The sequence below is a fragment of the Brachyistius frenatus genome, unplaced genomic scaffold (genome assembly GCF_029030835.1).
Source record: "Brachyistius frenatus isolate BFR_SWC_R1_liver_20210118 unplaced genomic scaffold, ASM2903083v1 Contig_95, whole genome shotgun sequence".
Classification (NCBI taxonomy): Eukaryota; Metazoa; Chordata; class Actinopteri; family Embiotocidae; genus Brachyistius; species Brachyistius frenatus.
In genome coordinates, this window is record NW_027210694.1 from 1,172,594 (window position 1) to 1,198,652 (window position 26,059).

At 44.8% G+C, this 26,059-nt stretch overlaps 2 protein-coding genes across 7 annotated transcripts in view; one reads left to right on the plus strand and one right to left on the minus strand.

The window, feature by feature from the left end:
- Positions 1–788: 788 nt before the first annotated feature.
- Positions 789–26,059, minus strand: part of mul1 (mitochondrial E3 ubiquitin protein ligase 1) — a 36,310-nt gene continuing 11,039 nt past the window's right edge. Inside the window, exon 6 of one of the 5 annotated variants that reach the window (XM_069710950.1) lies at positions 789–823. The gene's annotated coding sequence lies outside the window, so the exon portion shown is untranslated. Of the gene's footprint in view, positions 824–4,877; positions 5,023–8,341; positions 8,711–14,818; positions 14,906–18,848; positions 21,146–26,059 lie in introns of those variants that run through there. The other 4 variants (XM_069710947.1, XM_069710949.1, XM_069710945.1 and 1 more) reach the window with 4 other exon arrangements.
- vwa5b1 (von Willebrand factor A domain containing 5B1) lies at positions 3,490–24,611 on the plus strand. Of its 2 annotated transcripts, none has more exons than XM_069710864.1 (21): positions 3,490–3,670; positions 3,845–4,006; positions 4,790–5,009; positions 5,155–5,309; positions 6,227–6,358; positions 7,631–7,755; positions 8,961–9,137; positions 10,018–10,128; positions 10,685–10,887; positions 12,049–12,163; positions 12,403–12,588; positions 12,841–13,042; positions 13,719–13,915; positions 14,677–14,917; positions 16,663–16,956; positions 17,738–17,875; positions 18,575–18,709; positions 19,283–19,357; positions 19,812–19,881; positions 21,349–21,472; positions 22,723–24,611. In XM_069710864.1, the coding sequence occupies exons 1-21, from the start codon at positions 3,490–3,492 to the stop codon at positions 23,374–23,376; spliced, it is 3,897 nt and encodes a 1,298-aa protein (XP_069566965.1). In that variant the 3' UTR covers positions 23,377–24,611. The 2 variants fall into 2 exon arrangements, with proteins under 2 accessions (XP_069566965.1, XP_069566964.1); XM_069710863.1 differs by having other exon boundaries at positions 3,532–3,670; positions 6,227–6,424.

Here is a 26,059-nt window from a genome sequence, read left to right on the forward strand (position 1 = left end):
GTTAATTCAATTTGGAGGCGGATGTTGAGCTTCAGCCAACCCACCCACACGCGCGCGCACACACACACACACACACACACACACACACACACACACACACACACACACACACACACACACACACACACACACACACACACACACACACACACACACACACACACACACACACACAGAGACACAGACACAGACAGACGCCATCTACACGTTCACAGCTATTGCCACAAGGATTTTATAAACACATATTAATTGTCATGGTAACCTCACACAGAAAAAAAGCAGATGGATCAAACCGAGTGATCACAAAACACGGGACACTATAGCCGAACGCCCACGATGGATTTTTATTTATTTTATTTTTAATTTTTTTTTAAACCCACCAGGGGCTTTTCCGATCAGAGGGAGATTAGAGGTGATATGACGGAGATGTGTGTGTGTGTGTGTGTGTGTGTGTGTGTGTGTGTGTGTGTGTGTGTGTGTGTGTGTGTGTGTGTGTGTGAGATATGCTTCGCCCTCACACCCATCTGCTGCTGCTGCTGCACACACACACACACACACACACACACACACACACACACACACACACACACACACACACACACACACACACACACACACACACACACACACACACACACACACTGATCTTTAGCTGTTAGAAAAAAGAAAAAAAAAGGATACCTCAATGGTTCATGTTGTCATCGAGGGCTGGAGTGAGTGGGTGGTGCTGATGCTGTGAATGGGGAACGGGGGGGGGGGGCGGGAGGGAGGGGGGTTGGGGTTGGACCCTGTGTCTCAGCCTCTATCTCCCAAACTCCAGCGTCTACACAGCGAGTAGGAGGAGGAGGAGGAGGAGGAGGAGGAGGAGGAAGAGGAGAGGACAGACAGTTTTTGTAACCACATGTTGCTGTGCTTCAGTTGAACCGCCGCTGCAGCAGCTTCCCCCTTCTTTTTCCTTTTCCGCTGTCTAACTATCGATGTGGCCGCTGCATGTGTAGCTCCTGCCACCTGTGGCAGCACTCAGATTCCCTCTACGCCACAGAGAGAGAGAAGAACACACACACACACACACACACACACACACACACACACACACACACACACACACACACACACACACACACACACACACACACACACACACATTAAAAAAAAAAAAAGAAGAAAAAGCTGGAGCCGAGGGAGGTCGCAGCAGAGGAGGAGGATATCTTTCAAGATAAGTGGACTTCTGACAAGAGAGAGACCCTCGCCGCAATATCCAGCGGACGCAAATGAAAGGTAAGAAGACGAGGTGATGCTGACACGCATTTTGAACGCCGCTGTGTGTCTGTCTGATGATGCATGCATTAAACATGCCTCTATAAAAAAAAAAAATTATAATTAAAAATCTGTTTGAAATGAAAGAAGAAAAAAAAAAAAAAAAAGCTCATCTGGTGAGATGATGATTAAAACTGCCCTAGTGAGGTGTCTGGGTTTATTTTTATTTTTTCAGTACAAACAGATCCCGCACTTCAACATGTGGCATCTGCTCTCTTGTTTTGACACTGATGAGTGTGGAGGACCGTGACAATGCTGATGGGAAAATGTGGAGAGTCGATGGTTTTGGTGAGGCTTTTTAGTTAAACCCCCAGTAGGGCTGGCAGGGGTGGCAGAGTGACTCTGTGACGGAGCACCCTGTGGGACTGACACTTTTAACACTAATTGATATAAAAACTGGAAGACTGCCAAGAGAACGCTCACTGAAGTGGAGTCATTTAAAAAAATTATTATTTTATTTTTTAAAGGAAACTTAAACAGAACAAGAAGCTTTTATTGGTTCTTTAATTTGGCATTTTTGAGTGTCTTTAAAATCATCCCTTTCTGGTGTCATGTTTTTTTTTTTGGGGGGGGGGGGTTTGTTTTGTCCCCGCCGGTGGATGTTTCGCAGTCCAGCTGTGCTTGATGTGTTTCTTTCCTCAAGTCTTTCTGTGATCCAGCTGTGAGAGGATGTTCTGACGGAGGCACAAAGAGACGCATTCCTGTTCGCCTCTCGGTCTGAGCGCGAACCGGACGCACGATGGCGCTGTTGAGACGGGCAACAAAACAACCCAGCAATTGCATCCGCATGACCTTTTCCTCACCATAAATAACCGTGTGGTGCCGAATGCAACTATTAGAAAGACTGATCGGATTCGGTATCGATCGTGAAGAGCATCTTGTAACGTGAAAGGTGCGCCTCGAGTTTGAATTTTTTTAAAGGTGATATATATATATATATATTATAATATATATTTTTTTCTGGCTTGTGTGAAGGGAAGAGAGAGCACCGGTGTGTTTAAAGTGCAGTCAGTGCCATCGTCACACATTTCCCCCCCCTCCCAGAGGCGCTACCGGTCAGTCTGCCAGCAGGGCCGTCTCTATGGATATTGCTTTCGTCATAACGCTTCCTATCGAGCCCTGCGCCGGGGCTGTGGGCGCGCAGCAAGACGCAGACCCTTGACAAGCACATAACCGAGATTTCTGGTGGAGAAGACGGCATTAACAATGAAGCACACCCCCCCCCCCCCCGTTCCCCCCACCGTGTATTTTACATAAGTAGCGACGCTGTATTAACCCCCCCCCCCACCCCCCCACCCCGAGCATAAATTGAATGTAGCTGAAGCTTCTCCAATTACGCTGGTGCTTTGTTGCGATACTGATGACGATGATGCCACATTCAATTAGTTTTATTGTCCTGACCTTTCTCTCAAATGCTAAACGCGTCTGTGTCACCTTACAGGCTTCGTGGTTGTACATCATATTGATGGAGATGATTGAGTTTGGAGTAGCCGGCATAATAAAACATGCTGCAGTGAAGTAACATCCAGAGAATGAATACCTTATACTGTTTTTTTTTTTTTTTTTTTAAGTCTGTGATGAGACCCTGGTGTGTTTTTAATGACTAAAGCAGTAAAAAACAACAACAACAACAACAAAAACTAGAAAAATGGAGCCCCAAACTTTCAACACCGAATACTTAAATAAGTGTGTAAAAAGTGACAGTGATATAAAACTTGGCATGAAATAAAAGTGTCACCTAGAAAATGCCATTATGAAGTAGAAACAGACTTTTCAATATTGGTATTTTTAATGAAATAAATAAAAATAAAAAAATATCCTTGTTACTGTTTTAGAGTAATGGAATCCCCATAAAACATTTTTTTTAGACCTAGATTTTTTTTAAATATAATAGACAATTCTTAAATGGTTGCTTATATAGTTAAATACATTTAGCGTACACATACATTTAAATTTGTTTTTTTATTAAGGACAATGTTCATTGTTGGTACAGACACATACATACCATAATACTCCACTTTACAAAACAACAATCAAAAGTTTGCTCAACTGGCCATTTGTATATTTTCCACCATTAATTGACGTGTTCGTTTGGCTTATCCCGTATTTTCCCTTTTATTTATTTAAATGTGAAACGCCGTGACAAGTTTTTGTTTCCGCCGTAAAGAACTGATGCGTGTTTTCCTTTCAAACCAGAGTCCCCGAACCAGCACCATGCCTGGACTCATTAACAAGGAGAACCGGAGCGCTCTGCCGCTCAGTGTGTCTGACATCACTTCCTGCGTCAGGGGTTACACTCTGGCTCTGACAGCTTCTATGACCTACGAGAATATTGAAGCTCATGCCATCGAGGGTGAGTGAGACTAATTTGTTTACTCCCGTTACGTGAACTCTCGCCACTTTCAATCCATTTAAACCCCCGACGGTTGTAGAATTCATCGTTATTGAGCGGATGCAGGTAATTGCTTGTTTTGCTGCCTCTGCCCCTTATTTTGTCTTTTCTTTTTCCTCTGTTCTGTACTTTAAGGGATCTTCATTTATCCACTGGAGGAAAATTCCATCATTGTCGGGTTCGAGGCTATGATCTCCAGTCAAATTATAACGCTGGAAATCAAAGACAAGGCGAAAATCGACGACTGCTACCTGGATTGCTGCAACGTCTCGAATGGAGCTCTCCAGAGCGGCAGCGGTGAGACTGACGCGCCCCCAGCCAACGTGGTTACGTTGGTATATTAATCAAAGGAGCTACTGTATGTAAAAAGGTTAAACGTCATCTCGGCTCGATTATAACATATCGAAGTTGCGGCAAAGTCAAAGTGGCTGAAAAATTAATAAATCCAAGTTTAAAAGCCCTCCAACATGACTGGCAGCTTTCTTGTCTGAAGGAGAACTACTAAACCCGTGAAATCATGTGAAATATATAATGTATAATGTCCATTGTAGCGCCTAGGGGAGCTTTTCTCACTTACGGTTGACCCCATGCACACAAAAGGGCTCATACAAAACAGTCATACAGCTCTTCTAGACTTTCTAGATGTTACCGGACGAAACGGGTCAAATTCTGACATTAAAACGTTATTTTGCGTTGAGTTTTTAATGCTCAGAAAATAATGAGTCACCGTCTACAGCTTCTTTCCAAAAATAATTAAATAGTAACGGTTGAAGTATCGCAGTTGAGCCGCTATGTCAAAATCACAGTGGAGATAGATTATGGGAAATGTTGGGTCCAGTTCTTGGATGCAAATGCAAATTTCTGTCACTATTCTGCCAACTTTATGGAAGAGCATCCCTTTAGGGCTTCTGTTGCAACACTTTAGCATCAAATAGACAGAATTTGTGAACCAAAAAAAAAAAAAGAATTACAGTTAGTCTAGCATTAGGGACGTCCTAAAAGACCCTTACTTTAAGGCCTCAGATTCAACTATCAACGGTTGAGAGCGTGTTTCTTTACTCTTCTCGTCTGGTGTTACAGGACACATCGTGATGGACGAAGACTTTGAAAGGACGGTGTTGGTGGTTAACCTCGGGATCATCCCTCCGATGGAGACGGTCCACATTCTGGTCAGCACCTCCTCGGAGCTCTGCACTCTGCCCAGCGGCGGCATCAGGGTCTCGACCCCGCCGGTGTGCACGCCTCGGGTGCAGAGGACCATCAACGAGGAGCAGGGACTGTCTCCAAACTTCTCCAGAACGTAAGGAAGCACCCTGATGAATCATAAAAGCGACAAAAAGCACATTAAACTGTGTTCAATGTGTTTAAATGTGGTGTATTTTTTTTTTTTTTTTTCAAGCCGGCTACCATTTTAATGTTAAATTATTATGCTTTGCCACTTTTAGGCGGGAGAGACAGACCTGTGCCTCGAGCCCTCACGACACAACTCCCAACTCCCCTCAGCTGTGGTTGGCCTCGCTGCTGGAGGAGGAGGCCATTAACTCCATGGATTATGAGTTTAACTTCCAGCTGGAGATAAGGGCTCCATACCTCCTCGCAGGTCAGTCAGTTATTTAATCCCTGGAGGAAAAAAAAAAAAAAATCCATAACCACAGCATTTCTTGCCATCTGCGGTCAGAAGCTGTGATTGTGACTGAGTGAAGTGCACAGAACTTGTGTTTACAGTTATGCACGTGTGTTTTTGATTCAATTTTCATTTAATTTAGTAGCGCTAGACTTGTGAAAAGGATGTATGCTTATTTGCTTTCTTGCCATGAGTTGGTCAATAAGTCTAATGCCTGATCTGTTAATGACGCACCACGGAGCAGACAGGAGACCGGACTCAAAAAGCTCGATTCAGAGACAGGAGATCAGATCAGGAAACTCTTTTTAAAAATTTTTTTTTTTACTGAGACTTGGGCAAAGGCAGGAGTTCCAAAATCAGTGTCGGGTTATCAGTGCAAAAAACAAAAAACAAAACAGGCAATCGGTCCAAACAGGCAAAGGTACACAATCCGGGAACAAGGAACTCACTAGGGAACAAGAACGCTGGTAAAGAAAGAGCTGCGAAACTACGACGACCTGGCAAACGAAGACTGGAAATAGCGACGCGGCTAGCCTGGCTCTGTGTAAAAGCACTAGCACTGCCAAAGCTCACCAACAAGCACGTTATATTGTTGGATTAATCTGGACAAAAACAAAAACAAAACAACAAAAAAAACACAACAAAAGCCGGGGTTTAACGGAGGCGACGCGGCCGACTATTTCGTGAGGATGTCGTCAAGGCAGGCTGAATTCATTCGCCCTTCTCGTGTTACTCTCGCAAGAAAGCAAATCGGGTGTCTTGCCCGTCGCTGACGTTGATCCGGCAGCAACAACGTGGACCGCACACTCGTGAAGGTCCACGACCTCCCAGACCTTTCGATCGCGCCTCCTGTGCTGATCCTCTGTGGTTAAATGCCCCCCCCCCCCGTGCAGGCGTGGAGAGCCCTTCTCACGCCATCCGGGCCGACGCCGACCCTCTGGCCCGCTCCGCCACCAGCGTGGTCGTCACTCTGGCTGACAAGTACACTTACGACTACCCTGTCAAAATCCTCATCTACCCGAGCGGTAGGTCCGCAGCTTCCAAACTCTCTCACAGCACGGCCCCGCAATCATTCTTTCCTCCACTCTCAGGTACAATCATTTTGAAATTGTTTATTTTTGGCCTGTAATCAGATCAGTGGAAAGATGATTCATTGTCTTACTCTGTGTGTGTGTGTGTGTGTGTGTTTATATGTGTGTGTGTGTGAGTCCCTCATCTCGGGGAAAGAAAAGAAAAGAAAAAGGTCCTCCGTTATTAATTCACGACATGCCAGAGGAGTCATTTCATTGTGTGGGTGTGTGTTGTGGGTTGTTTTTCTCTTGTCTCTTCCCCAACCGCCGCCTTGACCCGCAACATGTGTGGGCCAGCCGTCTCCCGGAGGCAGAAAAACGAGCCCCCCTCCACCCCCCCCACCACCCCTCCACCCTCCCCGATCGCACCGATCCGACAGGCTTCTTATGAAGGATTTGTTCAAAAACAGACCCGCGGCCAGTGCCGGGCAATTTAATTCAACTCAGACTGGTGCTGCAGTTTCAATCACAACATGGAGGGCTGAGCTCCAGCAAAGAAATGGGGGAAAATGAGCTGCATGAAAAAAAAAAAAAAAAAAAAACGGGGTGGGTCTTTTAAAGACGTTTCGATATTGCATGTGATGCAAATTAATACCGGTTTCACAGTTATCAGCCAAATTGTGAAAGACATGAATGAAAACCAGAAGGGAGGACAAGGGAGTGTTATTTATTATTCATTAAAACACGGCCTGGGTAAACAACAGAACATGGTTAGATGACCGGTCGCTTAACAGACAAAATTAATTAATTGAAGGTCCACAGAGGTCTACAATAATTGCGCAATGGTTTATAATAAAAATGACATACAGAATTTATCTACGAGTTTGTTCCTGCGTACACCAGGCTATATTTAGGATCTTCGCAAAGACATTTGTTGGAGAAATAAACTCTTTTAAACCTGATGGTTGCCTGCGCAGAAAAGAAACAACAGTCCAAATCCCAGAGATATTCACTCAACTCTCCGAGCTCATTTGGGGTTGTTGTTGGTTTTTTTTATTTTCCGCTGAGGCCGCAGCTGTGAAACTGAATCTTTATAACCGAATCAGCCCTTAATTCTAACATCAATGCGCATAACAGCATAACTCGGTTCTTTCAGTTCGCCACGCTCCCCGCTTTTTTTTTTTTTTTTACCCCCGCGCGACGCCGCGAGTTTCAGACATTCGCCTAAGTGCTTTATAATCTTCCTGCAACGGTTTACAGTAATGTCTTTGTCCTGACCGGCTTCAGAGCCTCATCTGCCGCACGTGCTCATGGAGAGCGGAGACATGACGCAGGAGGAGTACGACGAGTTTCTTCACGGCCGCAGCGATTTCATCAAGGCCACCAAGAAGGACTCCAGCAACGAGAGGAAAGTGAGTGTGTCGCCGGCACGAACCTGAACGGATGACAGCAATATCACACCGATGTCATTTCGAGGGCACACAGTAGCGCGAACACAGCCCTGCAACGAACACTGTTTCTGTGAAGGCTGGCATTGATGTTGTCGCATTGTTATTATTATTTTTTCTGTATATGTTGCAATATAACGCCAAGTATTTAAAAAAAAATGACGACTGGGTTGAATCGACTCCTGTAAAACGCACACACAAAAAAAAAAACCCAAAAAAAATTGGAGATTTCTGCAAAGGTATCAAAGGAGTCTTTGTTTATTTCATTTTTTTCGTTGTTGACACTTTGCCCATCCTTTGTAAGTCGTTTTCCAAAATCTGAAGACATTATTAAAGACATTATTAGATTCTGAAAATAGAACAAGTGAAGTGAAGGCTGCCTGAAAAAAACTTTTTTGGACTCAGTGGATGCGATGCGGCCTACTTACCAAAAATCTGATACATACAAAGGGAAATATAGCTTTATTGTTCATTTTAACAATTTAAACTTGTTTTAAAGACAATTTAACTGCACAAAATACCCCAAATCTACGAGCCAAGATAGATAATTACTTATCCACTACCTCAATTGGTTATGTGTAAAATGATGTGTTGAATTACTAAGATGTAAGTTTCTTTCTACTTTAATGCTTTTGTTATGAAGCAAAACATTCAGACCACAGAGAGTTTCAGGGGACTCCTAATTCTACTGATGCTTTTAATACTATGAGTTCACCGATACTGTTTGTAATCCCTAAGTAACTTCTTTTTTTTCTCTCCACAATACCACAAAAAAAAACGGTTCCTTCGAGTTTACGACGTTGTTGTGAGGTAAAGGACAGAAGACTTCAAATGAGCCATCGTCCCCACTTCGTCCCCCGGTCATGCACGCGTCCGTTCGCATCTCGCCTATGATGAGCTTGTTAAGTGACCAGCAGACCTAAACAGGAGGAGAGAGAGCACTTAGCCACACAAATGGGTTTCTATGGAAACACTCCAAAGGCACAGCACATTGAACGTGGACTTTTCCTGCACACGGACGATAATTGATGTTCTCTGTCTATCGAGCTGATCGCTTGTCTTTTTGTGCGTCTTTTTTTTTTTTTTTTTTTGCTTGTGCAAAATTTTATTTTGACAAAATATTTTGTCATTTTTAAAAATTTTTTTTTTTATTTCTCTTGTCTTTACAGGTAGATATGATTCACAGGAGACTCCATAAGGACATCCTCCACAACCCCGTGGTCATGCTGAACTTCTGCCCCGACCTCAAATCCATCTGCTCCGACCTGAGGAAGGTTCACGGCGAATTCATCTTCCTCATTGACCGCAGCGGCAGCATGAGCGGCGTCAACATCAACCGCGTGAAGGTATCTTAATCCCCAGCGTGGCCCTATTTCATCATCTGAATGCCCATTTACATATAAATTGCGCAGCATATCCGTCGCTTTATAGTTTACGGAGGTTTTCCACCAAAAGTATTGCAGTCGACACCAAACAAATCAAAATACGACAGAGATTAAATGAAAAACGAATGCATTCAAATACACGATTCGCCACGAGAGGCGGTGAAATTGTTTTCTAGGCTCGCAGCCAAACCGCGCGTGCGGTCTGTAGATGTGGTTGTTCGGCTGGTGTGTACTCAAGGACATTGATCACACAAGTCATTCAGCATTCGCCAAATGTCCCCCGGTTGCTAGGTTTTTGATGGCCTTTGAGGTCTTCTCTGACCTCACGGGAGCTCGCGTCAATACCTAGAGTGACTTTTTTATTGGATGTGTCTGATACTGCAGAGTCTGGGCTCAAGGCCACGGTGAGCCCGGCAGGCGACGCGATGACCATTCAGCTCTGATCTTTTCCACAAAAAAAAACAAACAAAAAAACTGGAGCGTCACACGGTGACTTTTTCTTTTTGCTAAATGCACCTGCATGCCCCTTCATGTGAATGGTGTTTGAGGTAAGCGTACAATCTTCCAGATAGAAACGGTCTCCCTGCTGCAGAAGAGGCAGCGATGGATGAAATGATGCCGATGCTGCTCTCCACTCTGCCCTTTGAGAAAATGTGCTGCGCCGCAATGACGGCTGTGTGAAGCCACGCGTTTACAGATGTCGCTGTAGTTCAAGAGGAAGTGATCAAATAGTTCCAACTGGACGCGAAAGCACCTGATGAGCAGAAGGTTTTTTTTTTTTTGCTTTTATTGATTGAATCTTTTGTTCAGGAACCTAAATGTTTGTTTGTTTTCTTCTCAGGACGCCATGGTGGTTATCCTCAAGAGCCTGGTGCCCGGCTGCCTTTTCAACGTCGTCGGCTTCGGGTCGACTTTCAAATCGCTTTTCACGACCAGCCAGAGCTACGAGGAGGTAAAGCAGCTCCGTACGATCAAAGGGCCGCTTCACACAATGTAGAAAATGTCAGTTTATCGGATTAAAACACAATTTCTTCCCTTTTGATTACCGTCAGAACGTTTGTAGTGCAAATTATGGCTTCGTTTTCTGCACTTTCCAGTGTTACTGCAGCTCAATGCATTTTAGATGTTTTTTGTTTACTTACATTTGATTGAAATATCCAAGATTGGGTGTCTTGAATACAAACTTTGTGGTCCATACAAAAAAATAAATGGTTATGAATTTACAATTACTTACAATAAACAAAAAAAAATGGTTTATTCAGTAAAATCTAAAAAAATAATAATAAATGTTTTTCTTATTCTGCATCACTTCAAATTCTGACTTCTGCAAAATTGTGAAAAAAATTTTCTTTTCGATGCAATTTTAATTATCTTGCGATTTTTTAAATTTTTTTATAACCACTATTTTATTTACAGATTTAAGCGATGAACCTACATATATATTAAGAATAATCCGTGTGCTGGGTGAGTTAGCGTTGCGGTAACTCTTCCTCGTCTTCATCATCCAGGACGCCCTGGCTCTGGCCTGCGAGTACGTCAGGAAGATCCGAGCCGACATGGGCGGGACCAACATCCTGGCCCCGCTCACCTGGATCCTGAGGCAGCCGATGTTCAGAGGACACCCCCGCCTGCTCTTCCTGCTCACGGACGGCGCCGTCAGCAACACGGGAAAAGTTATCGAGCTGGTCCGCAGCCACGCACGCCACATCAGGCAAGCGTTAACCGCCGTAACGCACTCTGTACGCGAGGTCAACATTTAGCGGCGCCGTCAGGGGACATTGTCACCGTTGCATCACGGCGACCTTCGTCGTCCTCTAAAGACGTTACACAACGACCCATTTCACGCTGGATGTGATTCATGCCTCTTGGACGTTGGAAAGCACACACTGACATGAAGAAAGTAGCAGGCGGCGAAGCAGCAACGGCTTCTCTATGCTGTGTCAAAACAAACGATTATAAATTCGTTTTGTTTTTATGCTCATTATGCAAATAGGAAATGCAGAGCTCGTTCACAATATAAAAAAAAAAAAAAAAAACACATCTCAGGGTTTTGTGAGGGGCTTAAACGCAACACCTGGTGACGGAGCTGTAATCCGCTCAAAATGAAATCCGGGAACATGTAGCTTATAGGGTGTCACTGTCCAACACGGTATCTGTCAGAAAAACGACATTCGTGCAGCATCGATTTGAGATAAAAACAACAACAACAACAACAACAACAACAAAGCTTTTGTTAAAGCTGGAATAAGGGAATTCGAAAAAGCTCCCAGGCGCATGTGAACATGTGCCAGCTGTCAGCGCCGGTGGCACAATGGATCAGCGCTGCACTGGGAAATCATTTTGTTTTGCCGCCATTTAAGTCTCGCACCGTGAATCCCCGGCCCGACTCTAAATAATTGACTTCCCGCCTCTCAGTAGGCCCGCAGAGCAAGGCCGAGTCGTCGGCACTTCTGGGGTCATCACCGTGCCGTGCTCCCAAAAAACAAAAAGAGAGACGAGCTCAGACAACGGAGAATCTCTGGGCGGAAAAAAAATAAAAAATAAAAAAATCCATGTTAGATTTTTAACTATGTAGGAGGGGACGTTTCTGTTTTTAATCTGATCTAATTAAAAATGCAATCGGACGAAGCTTGGTGGAATTAAATGAGTCGGCTCAGCGGTGAGTAAAAATGGTAAAATAATAAACGGCCAAACCTTCCTGGAGAACTCTTGGAAAAAGCAGATAATATACAGAATTTCTTTCAAAGCTATATTTAACAAAAATTGATTGTTTTGTCGTATATCCATATCTCTGCGCATCCTGCACCTGTTGCCCTGCTCGTACATGTCTCGATCTGTCCACGGAGCTGCGGCGTTTCATGTGTCTCTGCAGATGTTTTACGTTCGGCATCGGGCAGAGTGCTTGCAGGAGGCTGGTGCAGAGCCTGGCGGCAGTTTCCAAAGGAACAGCGGAGTTTCTGGCCGACGGGGAGAGGCTGCAGCCCAAGGTACTCGCCGCCGGGGCAGCTTTGTGTCGTGTCGCTCCTAATGGCAGCTGCAGCTATTGTTGACGGGCCACTGGAGGGACACAATGCGGCGGTTTCTAAGCGCCCGAGTGTCTGCCACTGATACCAATTAGGAAATCATATCCACGAGACGCCGCTCGCTCGCTCTGTGCGCTCGTCGGAGGCCGTGGGCGGGGCCGGCTTTTATGTTTTTGAATGCCTGTCTTGTGTTGACTCCGCAGATGATAAAGTCCCTGAAGAAAACCATGTCTCCAGTGCTCAGCGACATCTCCATCGAGTGGCTCTTTCCCGAAACCAAAGAAGTGCTGCTCTCCCCGGTGGGCAACACCTTCCTGTTTCCGGGGGACAGCCTGATTGGCTACAGCGTGGTCTGCGACACCACCCGTTACCACGCCAACCCCAAATCCGTAAGACACCTGCTGAAAAAGTGACTCGTGACAGAAATTCATGTGGATTTTCTCTGTTGGGAACTTTCTTTTTTTTTTTTTTTTTTTTTAATGCTCAGCTTGATGAATCATTTCCCTTAAATCGCCTCTCTGCTGCCTCTGAAAGGGGTTTAAACCATCCGAAGGGAGATAAAACTACAATGACGAAGCTTTTAATCAAACCTTTATTGAAGCACTTGTTTTCGTAGCGTCACTTGCTCAAACTCTCCGCAGGATAAGAGGAGGCGCTACAGCATGATGCGCTCCGTCGAGTCGGCCAGCTCGGTGTTTTACCACTCTCAAGAAGAGGACCCCATGAAAACAGGCGTGGACAGTCAGGGGTCCCAACGGGAGGCGGCTTGCGGCGCCCTGTACGACTCCTACCAGGACGCCACCACCGACCGCAGCCCTCTCGCCGCGGAGCAGGACCCCACGGGTAGGGACTCACGATACGTACGACTGTTCACCTCCCTGTTGAACCCCTGTTGCCATGGTGCCACGGTTCAGGTCGTTTGCACTGAATGTTTTCCCTTAAGGAGAACTCTGTGTTGACGGAGGAAGAACTCCCGGTGCGCAGCCCTGTAAATGTCAAAAGAAAACCCACCCGCACGAATGTCACTCGAAACATCTCGCCCGGCTCATTGGTTCCTTTTGCCGATGTCGGGAGTTTTGACACTAAATTTGATCTGCTCATTTCCACGGAGAAATCCCGGTATCGAAAGCGTGCGCAACTCTCTAACCGATGATGATCAAGCGATGAAATTTGTAACATTCCCTCATTAGGGTCATAACTTCCTCCTGCTCTGTGCGCATGACGGTGCTGTGCGTCGATCAACAGCAGCAGTCTCTGAACTTATTGATCCACCTTCGTGTGTTCATAAAATCCTACTTGTCCGTGTACTGATCACTTCTATTGTCCGGAACCATTATTTTTAGTCCCACTGTGTTAGTGGCGTGTTAGTCTCTCCGTCTCTACAGTCCAGACTTAAAATATCTTTCAAATGATGGACAAGAAACATGCTACTCAAAGGAGGAGTCTTATTGAATTTGATGATTATGTGACGGATTGTTATTTGTTTTGGTATTTTTCTCTTTGAACGACGACACATCAGGTTTAGATAAGATATCACCGAGGAGGCGTGCGTACAGCACCAACCAGATCATCGACTTCAACCCGGGGAAGAAGGTCTACACCCCCAGTGACCCGAGCTCGGTGGTCAGCAAGAACCCTCTGAGGAGGACCAAAGTCCAGGAGCTGATCGGCCACATGAGCGCTGAGCACGAGGCGCAGTGGAGGAACGACTACCAGGTGCGTGCGCACAAGAAACAAAACCATCATCTGTTACACGGGCAGGAGGATCTGAATCTGTATGACGGTGCCAAACCGTCATTATCTAGAAAATGATCTTTGTATTCAGACTGTGTTGACAAATTAAGCAGCACATCTGACCCTCGTCTGGAGTGGAGTGTAATTAAGAACAGTCTAATGTGCCCTTCTCCGTAATGAAGGGCAAAATTTATGAATCGCAATTAGGCGTGAATGTTACTGAGGGAGCACGTTGGTGTAACTAAACAGAATTTGGTACGCCGGGAAGAAATTATATCCTCTATTAAGGGATATTATACCATTATTATATCACTTTTATTCCTCGTTTAAAAGTGAAAACGGAACAAACAGTCCCCGTCACGCTCTTTTGAACGGTTTTATTGTACAAAGCAAACGGAGCTTTTTTTTTTTTTTAATGTGTTTTTAAAGCGTTTTTGGTTCTCGTCTCCTTATGAGAAAAAATAAGACTCTGGTGGATACTCTTCCTGGTTTTTTTGGTTGTTTTGTTTTGTAATAATGATCTCCAGAGTAATTGATAATGACACAATTTGTTAGCTGTTGCTGTGTTTGTGATACAATTTGCAGAATCCTCATATCATTAATCGCTTGATTCCATGCAACCTGAGCGTGGGCGAACACAGACAAAAAACAAAATTACAATTGTTAAACGCGGTTCCTTACATTTATTAAACCTGTGAGAGCAGCGGGGCGTTTTAAATTCAATCGCTTTCCGTTGTTTTCAGCCACAGCTGGAGAGCCTGTGTGCAACATCTTCCAGAGGGCGTCCCGGCAGCTGTCACGGGCCGCCGCCTCAGCAGGAGCTGCCCCCGCAGCGGGAGGCCGACTCGGAGCCGCAGGACAACCCTCCTCCTCCCGGCGGTGGCTGCAGCGGCATCGTGACGCCGGCGGCTCGCAACGCTGCCGGGGACGACGGATCCAGATCGTCCACAGACACCCCGTCTGTCAGCAGCGCTGGAGACACCGGTGAGAAAACAAGTGCAACCAACCTGGATTCATAAGAATATCTTGGATTTGTCTCATTTCACAGTATTTATTGATCTTTGCTTGGCATTGTTCAATAGTACTGTGGTTTTACTAATACATGAAAGTACAATGTTAAATCGAATAACGTATGACATTTTAGGAAATACTCTTGATCAATTTTTTGTAGATATGAAGATCAACTCTAATATCCTGTTTATCCTGCAAATATATGAATCGGCTGCTTCGCTGAGTTTAGCACAGAGACTGAGGACAGCCAGCCTGGCTTTTAAAAAAGCCTCTAAAGCTTATTTATTAACACGTTAAATCTCTCACTGTGTAAAAACAGCATGTTATGAGATTATTTGCCAAATTATTTCCCCCTTGGACAGTGTTTCCTGTACTGTGCCCTCCGAAGATACTGAAGTCCCATCTACCAATAGCGGAAATCTAACAGCACGAAAGGCCTGTCAATCAAACAGACACGCCCCTAAAAACAAGTCTTTTTTGAGGCTTATTTTCTCATACACGACGGGATTATTTTCAGATGGACCGCCGGAAGAACTAATAAAAAGGAGTGACATAAACTAACAACACCGAGATAACTCGCGGAGAAAACATATTGACTACGTATTTCATAAGACCAGTTGAATGGGAGTCTATGGAGCCGCATGCTTTTTGGAGCCAACCTCTAGTGGCACCCGGTGGTATTGCAGCTTAAGGTACTTCCGCATCGGCCTCATTTTTCAGACCCGGAAGTTACGTCCACTTTTTATACACAGTCTATGTTTGGGGTTCAGGCTACGTTAAGGGGAAACAGACTTCAACACCGGCCAAGAAATTGTACTGCACGTGACCTACTGTACCTACGCCTATTGTTATTCAAGCGATTGTTATTATTCTCCGTAAACAACTGCATTTTTGGCGGCTTTATCATACTCAAAAACTCCTGAAAGTTGTTACACGCGTCTCTCCCGGCAAAAAAAAAAAAAAAAGCGTATTTTAGTGGAGTTGCGAGTGGGCGTGGCCTAACGGCTCGCTAGCGCTCCCTAAACAGATGCCATTTACCTACATGCACGAAATTTGGTGGACACGTGTATCGCACCTAGACGTACAAAAAAGTTACAGTGCACCATTACGTCAACTCAACAGAAAGTCTGCCATTTTGAATTTTTGAGCTAAGTTTGATGTTTCGCTGTGACACAGGAACAACAATTAAAGCTGCAAGGGGAATATAGCGGCCCCGACCCGCTGGATCCCCGACGTGCAGCGTGCGAGGGCCCGCATATCATTTCATTGTTGTGCTTGTTTTTACTCTTTATGCTAAGCTCAGCTAACCATCTGTTGGCTGGTACGACATATGTTTCCTGAAATGTCTAATTATTCCTTTAACCTTGGGATTCACAGCAACTTAAGCATAGTCTAAAAATGACGTCCTAAATCTAAGGTGACACTTGGAAACACTGACGCAAGGAAAACAGGAAATGTTTTTCTATATCTGTGGACAAAAACGGAAGATTATCTCGGAGATGGATCAGAAGAGGTCGAATTTTTAGGGAACGGTTATTAGAGTTGCGACTTAGGCAGACTGAGCTCTTTGGAAACAGGAAATGAACGAATTTAATACAAATGCAGTCCCAAGTGAGCAGCGGCAGGTAATAAGCTCTGAGGAAATAAGAATGCAACACGCAGAGCGACTGATGAATACGCATTCAGGAATCAAAATCTCCCTCCTGTGATGTTTTCAGACGGTTACGGACACCAGTTATGTCAAGCAGAAACCCCGCAGGAGACCCAAGCGTCAGACCTGGGCGCTGCCAAGCAGCACCGAGTCGACTGCAAGGCCGTGGTGTCCGGACTGCTGTGCGGGAAACCGATGAAGTGGGAGGTGCTCTTCGATATCGAGCCCTTTCTGAACGGCCGGGAACGCGAGGAGAAGGTGCACGAGGAGCTGTGGAACGAGACCTTCCACCACCTGGCCGGACGCTCCATCATTCACGACTTCGAGCAAATGTGGGATAAGGAGTGTGAGATCGAGCACGGTGAGCGCCAACGTGGGATTTAAATGTTATGTTTGGAGGAAGATTGTTTTTTTTTTTTTTTGGGGGGGGGGGGGAGAAAGGGGGGGGGATGTTGACACAACATTGCTACGAATGGAGGAAAGTAGGAGCCAATCGCACAACACTAAAGGGGGTTCAAAAAGTAAAAAGGGTGTATTTCATAACCAAACGGTGAGCTTCAGCAGGGAAAAAAAAAAAAGGTCATTTTAGTCACGTAGAGTTTGTCTTCATAACTTGGATAACAGCCTTTGAACGCAGCCTTAATGTACAGAGTGTTGACGAGGTAACGAGACACGGGCGAGTCCAAAAAACAGGCAGGACAAATTTTAAAAGGCGGGGGGGAAAAAAAAAGAGAAAACGGGCACAAGAGGCGAGCAATATTTTAAAATTAAAACAGGAAATACAAAACTGGATATATATATATTTATTTATTTATTTGTTTCACTTTTTATTATTCACTTCCCAGTTGCTCATGAATGCACTATGAGCCTGGCTCTGTCAAAAAAAACAAAACAAAAAAAAAGCCAAAATCCCCTGAATGAAAGAAATTACATGCTGGTTAGTGAGATTTACAGGTTGCTGCTTGGTGGATTTATTTCCCTCTGGATGCAGCCAGGCGAGCTGTTTACACCGCATTTCTATGTTGTGCTTGATTTAAATAGGAATTATTTACGTCTGAATGATGCTATTCAATACCGTGTAAATAAAATTCAATGTTGTGTAATATCGTGTCATTCAGTTTCACGCTTATTGTGATTCACAGGGTCCGGCAGGAAGTACCAGCTGTATGCCATCCACACCAGCAAAGCCTGCAACATACTGAGCAAATACACAGCGTTTGTTCCCATCGACCTGGACACTAATGAGTATTTGCAGACATGCATCGAATACATAAACCCCGGTAAGTAATACGGCTTCGATGTGGACGATCTGGAATAGTTTATTGTTGTTGTCGTCTGGACTAATTGTTGTTGTGTCACGTTTTTTTTTTTTTGTTGTTGCTTTCTTCGATGAGAAGGTTAATGCCACTCCCATTTATGTCTGTCAAATATGAAGTTTAGGTTAGCTGAGCACAACAATAGGAGTAGGAACAGGAAGCATGGCTCTGTAAAGGTAAAGAATAATCACTAACTAAAGCTCACTAATTAAAATCTGTTGAGCATAAACAATTATCTCATTAAAATGTCATAAAATCAATTATAATTATAATCTAATCAAAGCAACTGTTTTCAGTTTTTTTTTTTTTTGCTTCTCAGGTGGGAATGTTTACAGCTGTTCTGTGTTTTATGTCATTTAAATGAGTTATTTTTGTGTTTGGGAGTGTTTCTTGGATGAAACAAGGCATTTGAACCAGACTTTGAGATCTACTTTGACAAAATGAAAATGCCCAAGGGCTACTCACGTTTAGTAACATTTACGAATGTAGCTGAGCTTTTACCTCATTTTAAAATAACAAATAATCAATATTTACAACTTTAAAATATGTTATATTTGCTGAATTCAGTGACCAGCGACTATTTTCCTAATATGTCTAACTGTTCCTTTAACCTGTGGATTGATGACATATTTCAGACTGAACTGTGATTACATGTGTTTCCAGGTGAAGGTCAGAAGAGAGGCTCAGACTCCAGGTCTCGCTCGGGGAGCAGGAAGAACAGAGGTTACTCCATCGGGCTCGGGCGCTCTCAGTCTGGCGGCATGTCAGAGGAAATCGAAGACGTCCTGCTGCCCAACAGTAGGCTGCTTCTTTTTTTTTAAATTATTATTATTCTTTGCTCACATTTCAAACCCACAAAATCACAAACCGAGCTCCAGTTCCTGGATCAATAATCAACAAGAGATGAAGTAGAAGAGACATGATTAGAGCTGCAGGGGAAGGTAGAAGAGGTCTTTCATTGAGGTACGGTCAACGGATATATTATTATCCTTCAATATGCATTTATTTCTACCAATTCAAAGCCGCCTTTGTTTGAAGCCTGCAGTCCGACATCGCCGGCTCCAATGTCCAGCTCATAGGAAGCCGTGCGCTGATTTACACTCACAAAACATACAAACACTCTCAACTTCAGCAACAAGCATTTAAAGCTGTCTCTTCAGTGGTGGCATGGCAACAGCAGGAGCCGAGACGAAGCACGGCGCTCGAGCATCTGCTGGGAACGGCCAGTTTAAAAAAAAAAAGAAGATGCGTGCCAATAGTATCAGACAATATCTTTTTCCGACAGAAGGAATGCTTTCGGCAGATTCAGAAGAATTCAAAGCAAATTAAAACTGATGGTTGATTTTATTGTCTTTGCGATGATCCTCTCAGATGGAGAAGATGGTGCCTCTCCGTGCGGCACCCCGCCCCCCTCCTCCGGCTGGGAGCGATGCGGCTTCACAGAGGGTGAGTGTGACACTTCAGTCCGGTCCAGTGAATTTTGCAGCGTCGCCCTCAATTTCCCGCCGCGACGACCTTTCGACTTGAACCGTCTGGCCGGCCGGTCGTCATCGTCCGGGCGACATGAAAATACGAAACACGAGTTGATTGCCATTTGTCCAGGCCCCTCTTCTCAAGCGAGCGGGGACACGAGTCCAGGCGATTTTCGCGGCGCGTATCGACAAACGCCGTCCGGCAGGAAACGACGATGAGGGCGCGAACACGCAAAACAAGGTTTCACCAGGCGAGGAGAGACAGCCGCTGTCCTCTGATGCCACTGTTCCTCCTCAGTGGGTGTTTTTTTTTAATTTTTTTTTATCTCCTGATTGTGTGAAGCAAAGTGACAGAAAACCCAGTGGCTCTGTTTCCTCTCCTTCCCTCGTCTAACTGTGCCTCTGCCTCCGCCTCACTGTCTCCTAAGCCTCCCAGAGGAGTCCGTCCGTGACCTCTGACCAATCGCAGAAGTCGGTGGAGAGCCTTTTTTCCGCCAGGTGAGTGATTGCCGGCACGGCCGGCGGCATAAATGTGCTGTAGCTGCGGTTCCGCTGCTTAAGCAAACACATTGACGTCAGCTTTTTAATTGTGCCGCCTCAGGGCACACGATGCTCAGAAACATCTCCATCTTTATCTATTCCTGTCAGCTGATATTGGCTTTGAGAACATGCTGTCTTGAGGTTAATGTAGCAGGACAACAGGGGCTCCATCATCTGCTGTAACTGTGTAATGGTGATTTACAATTTCTTCTCCTTTTTAAAAAAAAAAAAAATAGGACAAAAGGGTCGACAGTTGGCGGGCGGCTCTGAGGCTGTAGATGGGGATGGGTTTCTTTCGCGAGAAAATAAGTGGTTTGTACGACGTGCCGATGCCTCGGCGGGCTGAAAAACAGTCGGAGTAAAGGAAAGAAAGCGGGCGCGATGTCACGAGCGATTCAAATCTGGGATAATGGCGCTTCCACTTTAGAAGTGACAGAAATAGATTAGAGAATAATGAGAGAAGAAGTTTGAATCACTTCCACACAGCTGACCAATCATGGCATAAAGTTAAAAAAAAAAAAAAAATGGTAACGCATCTAACCCAGCTGCAAAGTAGAGGTGCGCAACGCGACTTTAAAATAAAATCATAACATTTCAAGGTACTTCTGCGATTACGACATTTTTGACAACATGGCAAAACACGGAAAAATATTCTATTATTAACACAAATGGGTTGTTATACTTGTGATAGTTTAACGTCTGCATAAACAATTTGCCTTCAAAAATTCAGTAAAAACTGACATATTATTGTTGTTTGTTGTACATCTGATATATTTGAAACCAAACCGCTTCAAACGACTAAAGTTAAAGTAAGAAAAAAATGACCTTTGACCTCTCTACTGATATCAGCACGTTTGTTGACAGTCTCCTTTTTTTTTTTTTTTCCTTGTTTACAATTGCTTTAGCATACGAACATTTACTAATTTAGACGAAATGCAAAATAAAGCCGAGGCTGACGCCCTTCGTTTTAAACAAACTTACATTTTGACCTGATGATGGCGCCAGATGAAAAAGTTAACAAACCATCAACGTTAATCCAAAAGGGAACGTGAGCTAATCCATCCACTGTCTCTCAAGGTACTTCACAAAAAAACAACAACAACAAAAAAAAACCTCGGGGCACCGCGCACGTTCTCCTTAAAACTTCACATCGATCCATTTAGCAGTCATCGAGATGTTTCCGTGTAGACAAACAACATTTCCATCCCCAGAGCCTACGCGGCTAAAAAAACAACAACAACAAAACAAAACTTCATTTCCCCTCATTTGATTCCAGAATGTGTAAATCTTGAAATGTACCTGGCTATTTAAAAGAAACCGTTTCTTTTCTGTCCCGATAGAAGCAGCAGATTAAACCCAGCAGAGGTGCGTGCTGCACGTCCCGTCCACTGTTAGTCACGTCTCCATGCCCTTCTCCTCCGTCAGGTTGGCCCTCAGCAGGACTCGCCTCCTGACTCGAGCCGCCAAAGGATTCATGTGTCGGTCTCACAGCAAGTCCGGCGATTCAATCGGAGAGAGCGACAACGAGAACAAAGACTACATTCCCGTGGTGGGCAGCAGATCTATACACGCCGAGGTTCTGTCGACCCCTCGCGTTTTATTTGTTGGAGACCAGTTTGAACTTCCTACCTAAATCCTGCCGCTTTCTTTAATTCAATCTCTCATAGAAATAAATAGATGAAGAGAAAATAATACAGAGGTGACAGCCGTGGAATCAGATCACATCAAAACGTTATAGCTTGCTTACACATGACTATGTAAATGGCATTTTGCTAACATTTTAAACAATAAATAGCACTTTATATTTCTTGTTATGATTATGATTATGATTATGATTATTATTATGGAGAGTTTAACCCTTTATAACCCGACAAAAATGGTTCAGAGATTGCTAGATTCTAGACCATCTTTTCTACACAACTATAAAATGATATATCTATGGACAATATTTTATAGTGAGATACATGTTAAAAAAAATTAAAAAAAAAATTCTTATGACAATTTTTTCCCCTTGCTATAAAGGCTAATATAAAAAAAAAAAAAAATCTCTAGGTATTATCTAATAAAATGATGAAATATTTTGATAGCCTCGACTGTCCTGAAAAAAACAAACAAGATATAGCATGAATGGTTAGCTGCTATTATGACCAAGTTATGAGCTTAGAAGTGAAGATAGTGAAATTACCCTTAAAATCATTTGGTGTTCAAAGGGTTCATGAACCACGCAATAAACAAGACGTTTTTCTTTTCTCCAAACTGGCGCGAAAGCAAACTACGAATCCTAATTTTCTGCCTTGACAAAAATACATTTCCGGCGACGGAATAAAACGGTTCTCAAAGAAGCGTCTTTAATGCTTAATATGAGACCGTAACCCACCGTGTCCCAGAACCGGGACCTCGGAGGAAGCTCTAATTACAACAGTGACACTTTGTTCATGAATTATTCTGCGCTTTTCCAAATTTCAATGGAAATCCAAACGTCTGTCACACAGGACTGGCTGCGGAAACAAAAGATAGACGGAGAACGATTTTTTTCCCCCGTCCCTTTTAACAAGGAATGCGTTTGAAGGCGACCGGCGGCACGCTGCTGATCGGAGCAGCCAATGGAAGACTTGCCGTTAAAATATGCGGTGCAGAATGTTCCTTCTCTTCATGTATAAAAAAAAAACAACCCAAAACAACAAACTCAAAACTGCCAGCTAGAAAATTAAGACACTGCAGATTAAAAGCTGTAAAATATAAAATGGAAAAAAACTCCCGTTTTGTGTCCAACTTTTTAACGGTTTCCTCCGGCGGCAGGTGTCGTTGCAGTTGGCCAGCGGTGCGTTCCAGCTGGACGCGGCTCTGTGCGAAGCCATCAACGTCCCCATGGACAAGCTGAAGTGGACGTCTCCCTTCAGCAGCCACCGCAGCAGCCTGAGCCACCCGTCCCACTCCGGCAGCCGCCGCGCCGACGACGGCTGCGGGTCGCCGTTCGAGCCGGACGCGTACCGGCAACCCGCGGAGCACACCGCGGGCGGCGTCCACGGCCCTCCTCACCCGTCCAGGAGCGCCCGGACGGAGCACGGCCCCTCCTCGTCGGCGGCCGGTCCGTCCGCCACCGAGCCCCCGCCGTGCCCGCTCCCCCGGGCGGACGGCGGACGCGGCTCCGGCCGGGGCGGCTTGGAGACGTCGTCGCCCGGCGGCGTGCCGAAGAGGACGCCGGTTCCGGAGAGCATGCTGTGGGCCACCGCCGTGGCGCTCGCCTGGCTGGAGCACAGCTCCGCCAGCTACTTCATAGAGTGGGAACTGGTGGCCGCCAAAGCCAGCATGTGGCTGAGCGAGCAGGACATCCCCGAGGGCCGAGATCTGGCCTCCGTCAAGTCGGCCGCCAACCAGCTCTTCATCATCCTCAGACACTGGGACGAGAACCTGCAGCTGAACATGCTCTGCTACAACCCCAACAGCGTCTGAGGCCGCACGCGGGCCGCCGAAAAGCACCGAGCGCCCGCACGATACTATGCTGACCGAGGTCGGACTCTTCCGTGTTCGGCAGTGTGTCCTCCGGAGTCCGATTTTTTTTGTTTTGTTTTGTTTTTGCCGTCGTGACCGATGCGTGTTTCTCCGTTTTGCGTGCCGTTCCTCCAAAAATATCACAAGAGGCACTTTGTGCAAGCTGTTACCTCGCCGGTGCCACATCCGGGTGGATCTGTCGGGTTTTAAGTTGCAAGCAGAGGAACATCAGTGTTAACTTCGTAGCATGCCGGACCGCTGACCGTCACCGTCATCCCGCCAGTGTTGTTTGGAGAATGTTAAACAGCAAACGGTTAAAAAGGAAAGTTTTCCACTGATTGTCACTCTTTTTACATCTTTACCGCATTTTCTGAATTGACTGTATTGTAGAAAAAAAGCGTAAAAAAAACAAAAAAACAACCCTTTTTTTTTGTAGTTTAATTGTAGCACAGAGAAAAATATGCAAAAGTCTAAAGAAAATATAAAGTACATGTTAAAATTTTGTTTAAAAAAAAATAAAAAATAGGTGGAATAGGTGGGAATCTATGAATGTGTAACCCACCAGCATGTAATTTAATGTTTATTATTTAACGACACGGACCGTTCACAGCTTTTTTTTTTACTTATCTGAGTTTACGTATGTGGAGTAGAAGCTTCGATCGTGCGTTAGTTTGTGGGTTCAGAGAGAGTTTAACAAACCGCATGAGATTTATTGACAAAATAAAGTCAGTTATGTAAGCATCATCACATATTTCCCATTTCCCCCATTGAACTGCCAACTACTAAATTTCACTAACACAATTTCTCCATTTTTCCATACAGCCTATAAAAAAAAAACATACATGCGTGTACAAAAAAAAAGTCAAATTCATCTCCTCACCCATGAAAATGGGACTTTCAGACGTTATGTTACAAGTCAAAATGGAATATCGCAGCTTTTTGATTACGCGTTTCTAATTGGATTTGGTCTTTCGTAGCCAACGGTGAAACATAGCGAACAGATAATTTGAATTTATGGTGGATTTAAAAGTGGATTTACAAACTGCTGGGGCGACCCAATCATGAGGAATACCTGCAGCGATCACGAGCGGGGCCCCCTGCTGGTTGTCATTGTCACAGCTCATTTACCGCAAGTGCCTAAACGAGGTTTAAAGTCGGCAGAAAATGTAAATTTGTTTGCTGCAGTAACGATTGTTTCCTTTAAAAAAACAACAACAAAACAAACAAAAAAAAAAAACCGTAGTTGCCCTTCTTTCTTTCTTTCTTAAACCTGTCTTGATTCCTTTTTTTTGGTCCATTAAGGCATTTTAACGTATTCATTTTCCTTTTTTTAATTTTAATCCGTTGAAGTGTTGCTTTACTCAGGTACAGTATTTGTTTGTTCCACTCAGGCCGAGTCCTTCTGCATGAACACAGGTGTTTCCGTTAATGCTGTTTGATGACTGAATTGCCTCGTTGGAGCCGGTAGCGGTGCAGTATTTTCTGCGATGTAGATGTCATATAGTAAATATTTTTTTGGTGCTGTAATTGCAGTAGTAAGTGCAGCTGTAATTGTAAAAGGTTGTATTTTTTTTTTTTTTAATGTACTTTGGTCTATTGTATAGTGGAGTATCTTTCAACTTGCTGTTTGTGCCTTTATAAACGATTGTTGACTGTTTGAGACTGTTGAAAAGCTTCCGTAGTGTCTTTATAACTGTCGATGCTCTGCAGGTGCATGTAATAAAAAAATAATTCAGCAACCAAAAGTTAAGGGTCTGAAGCTGTTATTGCCCAACGACTGACAACGAGGGGTAGCTAAGGATTTGTCCCCTCTTAATATGGTGTTATCTCTCGCTATGCTGATGACACCACCTTTACCTGTCACTCGTCTACTAATGGATGAGAGGACGCCACCTTCAGCTCTCTAAAGTCTGGATTACACCGGCACTCCTCACAACAACAACATCAGTCACAGAATCTACATCCTCGTGAGACCAAACAGTCACCAGCTCGCACTCCGTCTTCCTCGATCTATTTTCCCTCCGCCCGTGGACGTAAGGAGAGCTGGATACACCTCTCGGGGTTTACTTATCATTCAATTTTCATCCATCCCATTCCCTACATGTAGGGCCACGGGTGGGGCCGGAGCCGACCCTGGCCTCACTTTGGGGCGAAGGCAGGGTACGCCAGTCCATCGCAGGGCCGACGCATACAGACGTTCACGCTCTCAATTCGCACCTGAAGGCAACTTGTAGAATCGCCAATTAACCCGAGATGCATGTTTTTGGATGGCGGGAGGAAGCCGGAGGACCCAGAGCGAAGGTCGGCGCGGTGGACAAATACCGGCCCGGTTTCGTTGTCGCCCTTTCTCTCTCCGAGGCCCCACGTCTCCCGGTTCGGTTCGGTTGACGTCCCCCTTCCGCCCTTTCACCCTTTGTTGATTAGAAATAAACCTTTACGTTGGCACTTCAGCCGGCCTCGTCTCCCCTCCCTCTTTCTCACGAGCGTCGAGCCCGGTTTGCGACGCGCCGAAGACTTCCACGCTCGACTCTCGCCTGTGAACGCAGCGATCCGATTGGTCGGCCGAACATAAAAGCGCACCTTGCTCATCGCTAGTAAATATCACTCCGCCTTTTTACACCATCCGCTCTATTACAAGCTGAAA

Excerpts from the sequence above, each read along its gene's own strand:
- vwa5b1 (XM_069710863.1), top strand. The coding sequence starts at position 3,532 with ATGCCTGGACTCATTAACAAGGAGAACCGGAGCGCTCTGCCGCTCAGT. Across the intron at positions 5,010-5,154 it reads TCTCCAAACTTCTCCAGAAC|GCGGGAGAGACAGACCTGTG; the intron begins GTAAGGAAGCAC and ends TGCCACTTTTAG. Across the intron at positions 14,918-16,662 it reads CAGCAGCGCTGGAGACACCG|ACGGTTACGGACACCAGTTA; the intron begins GTGAGAAAACAA and ends TGATGTTTTCAG.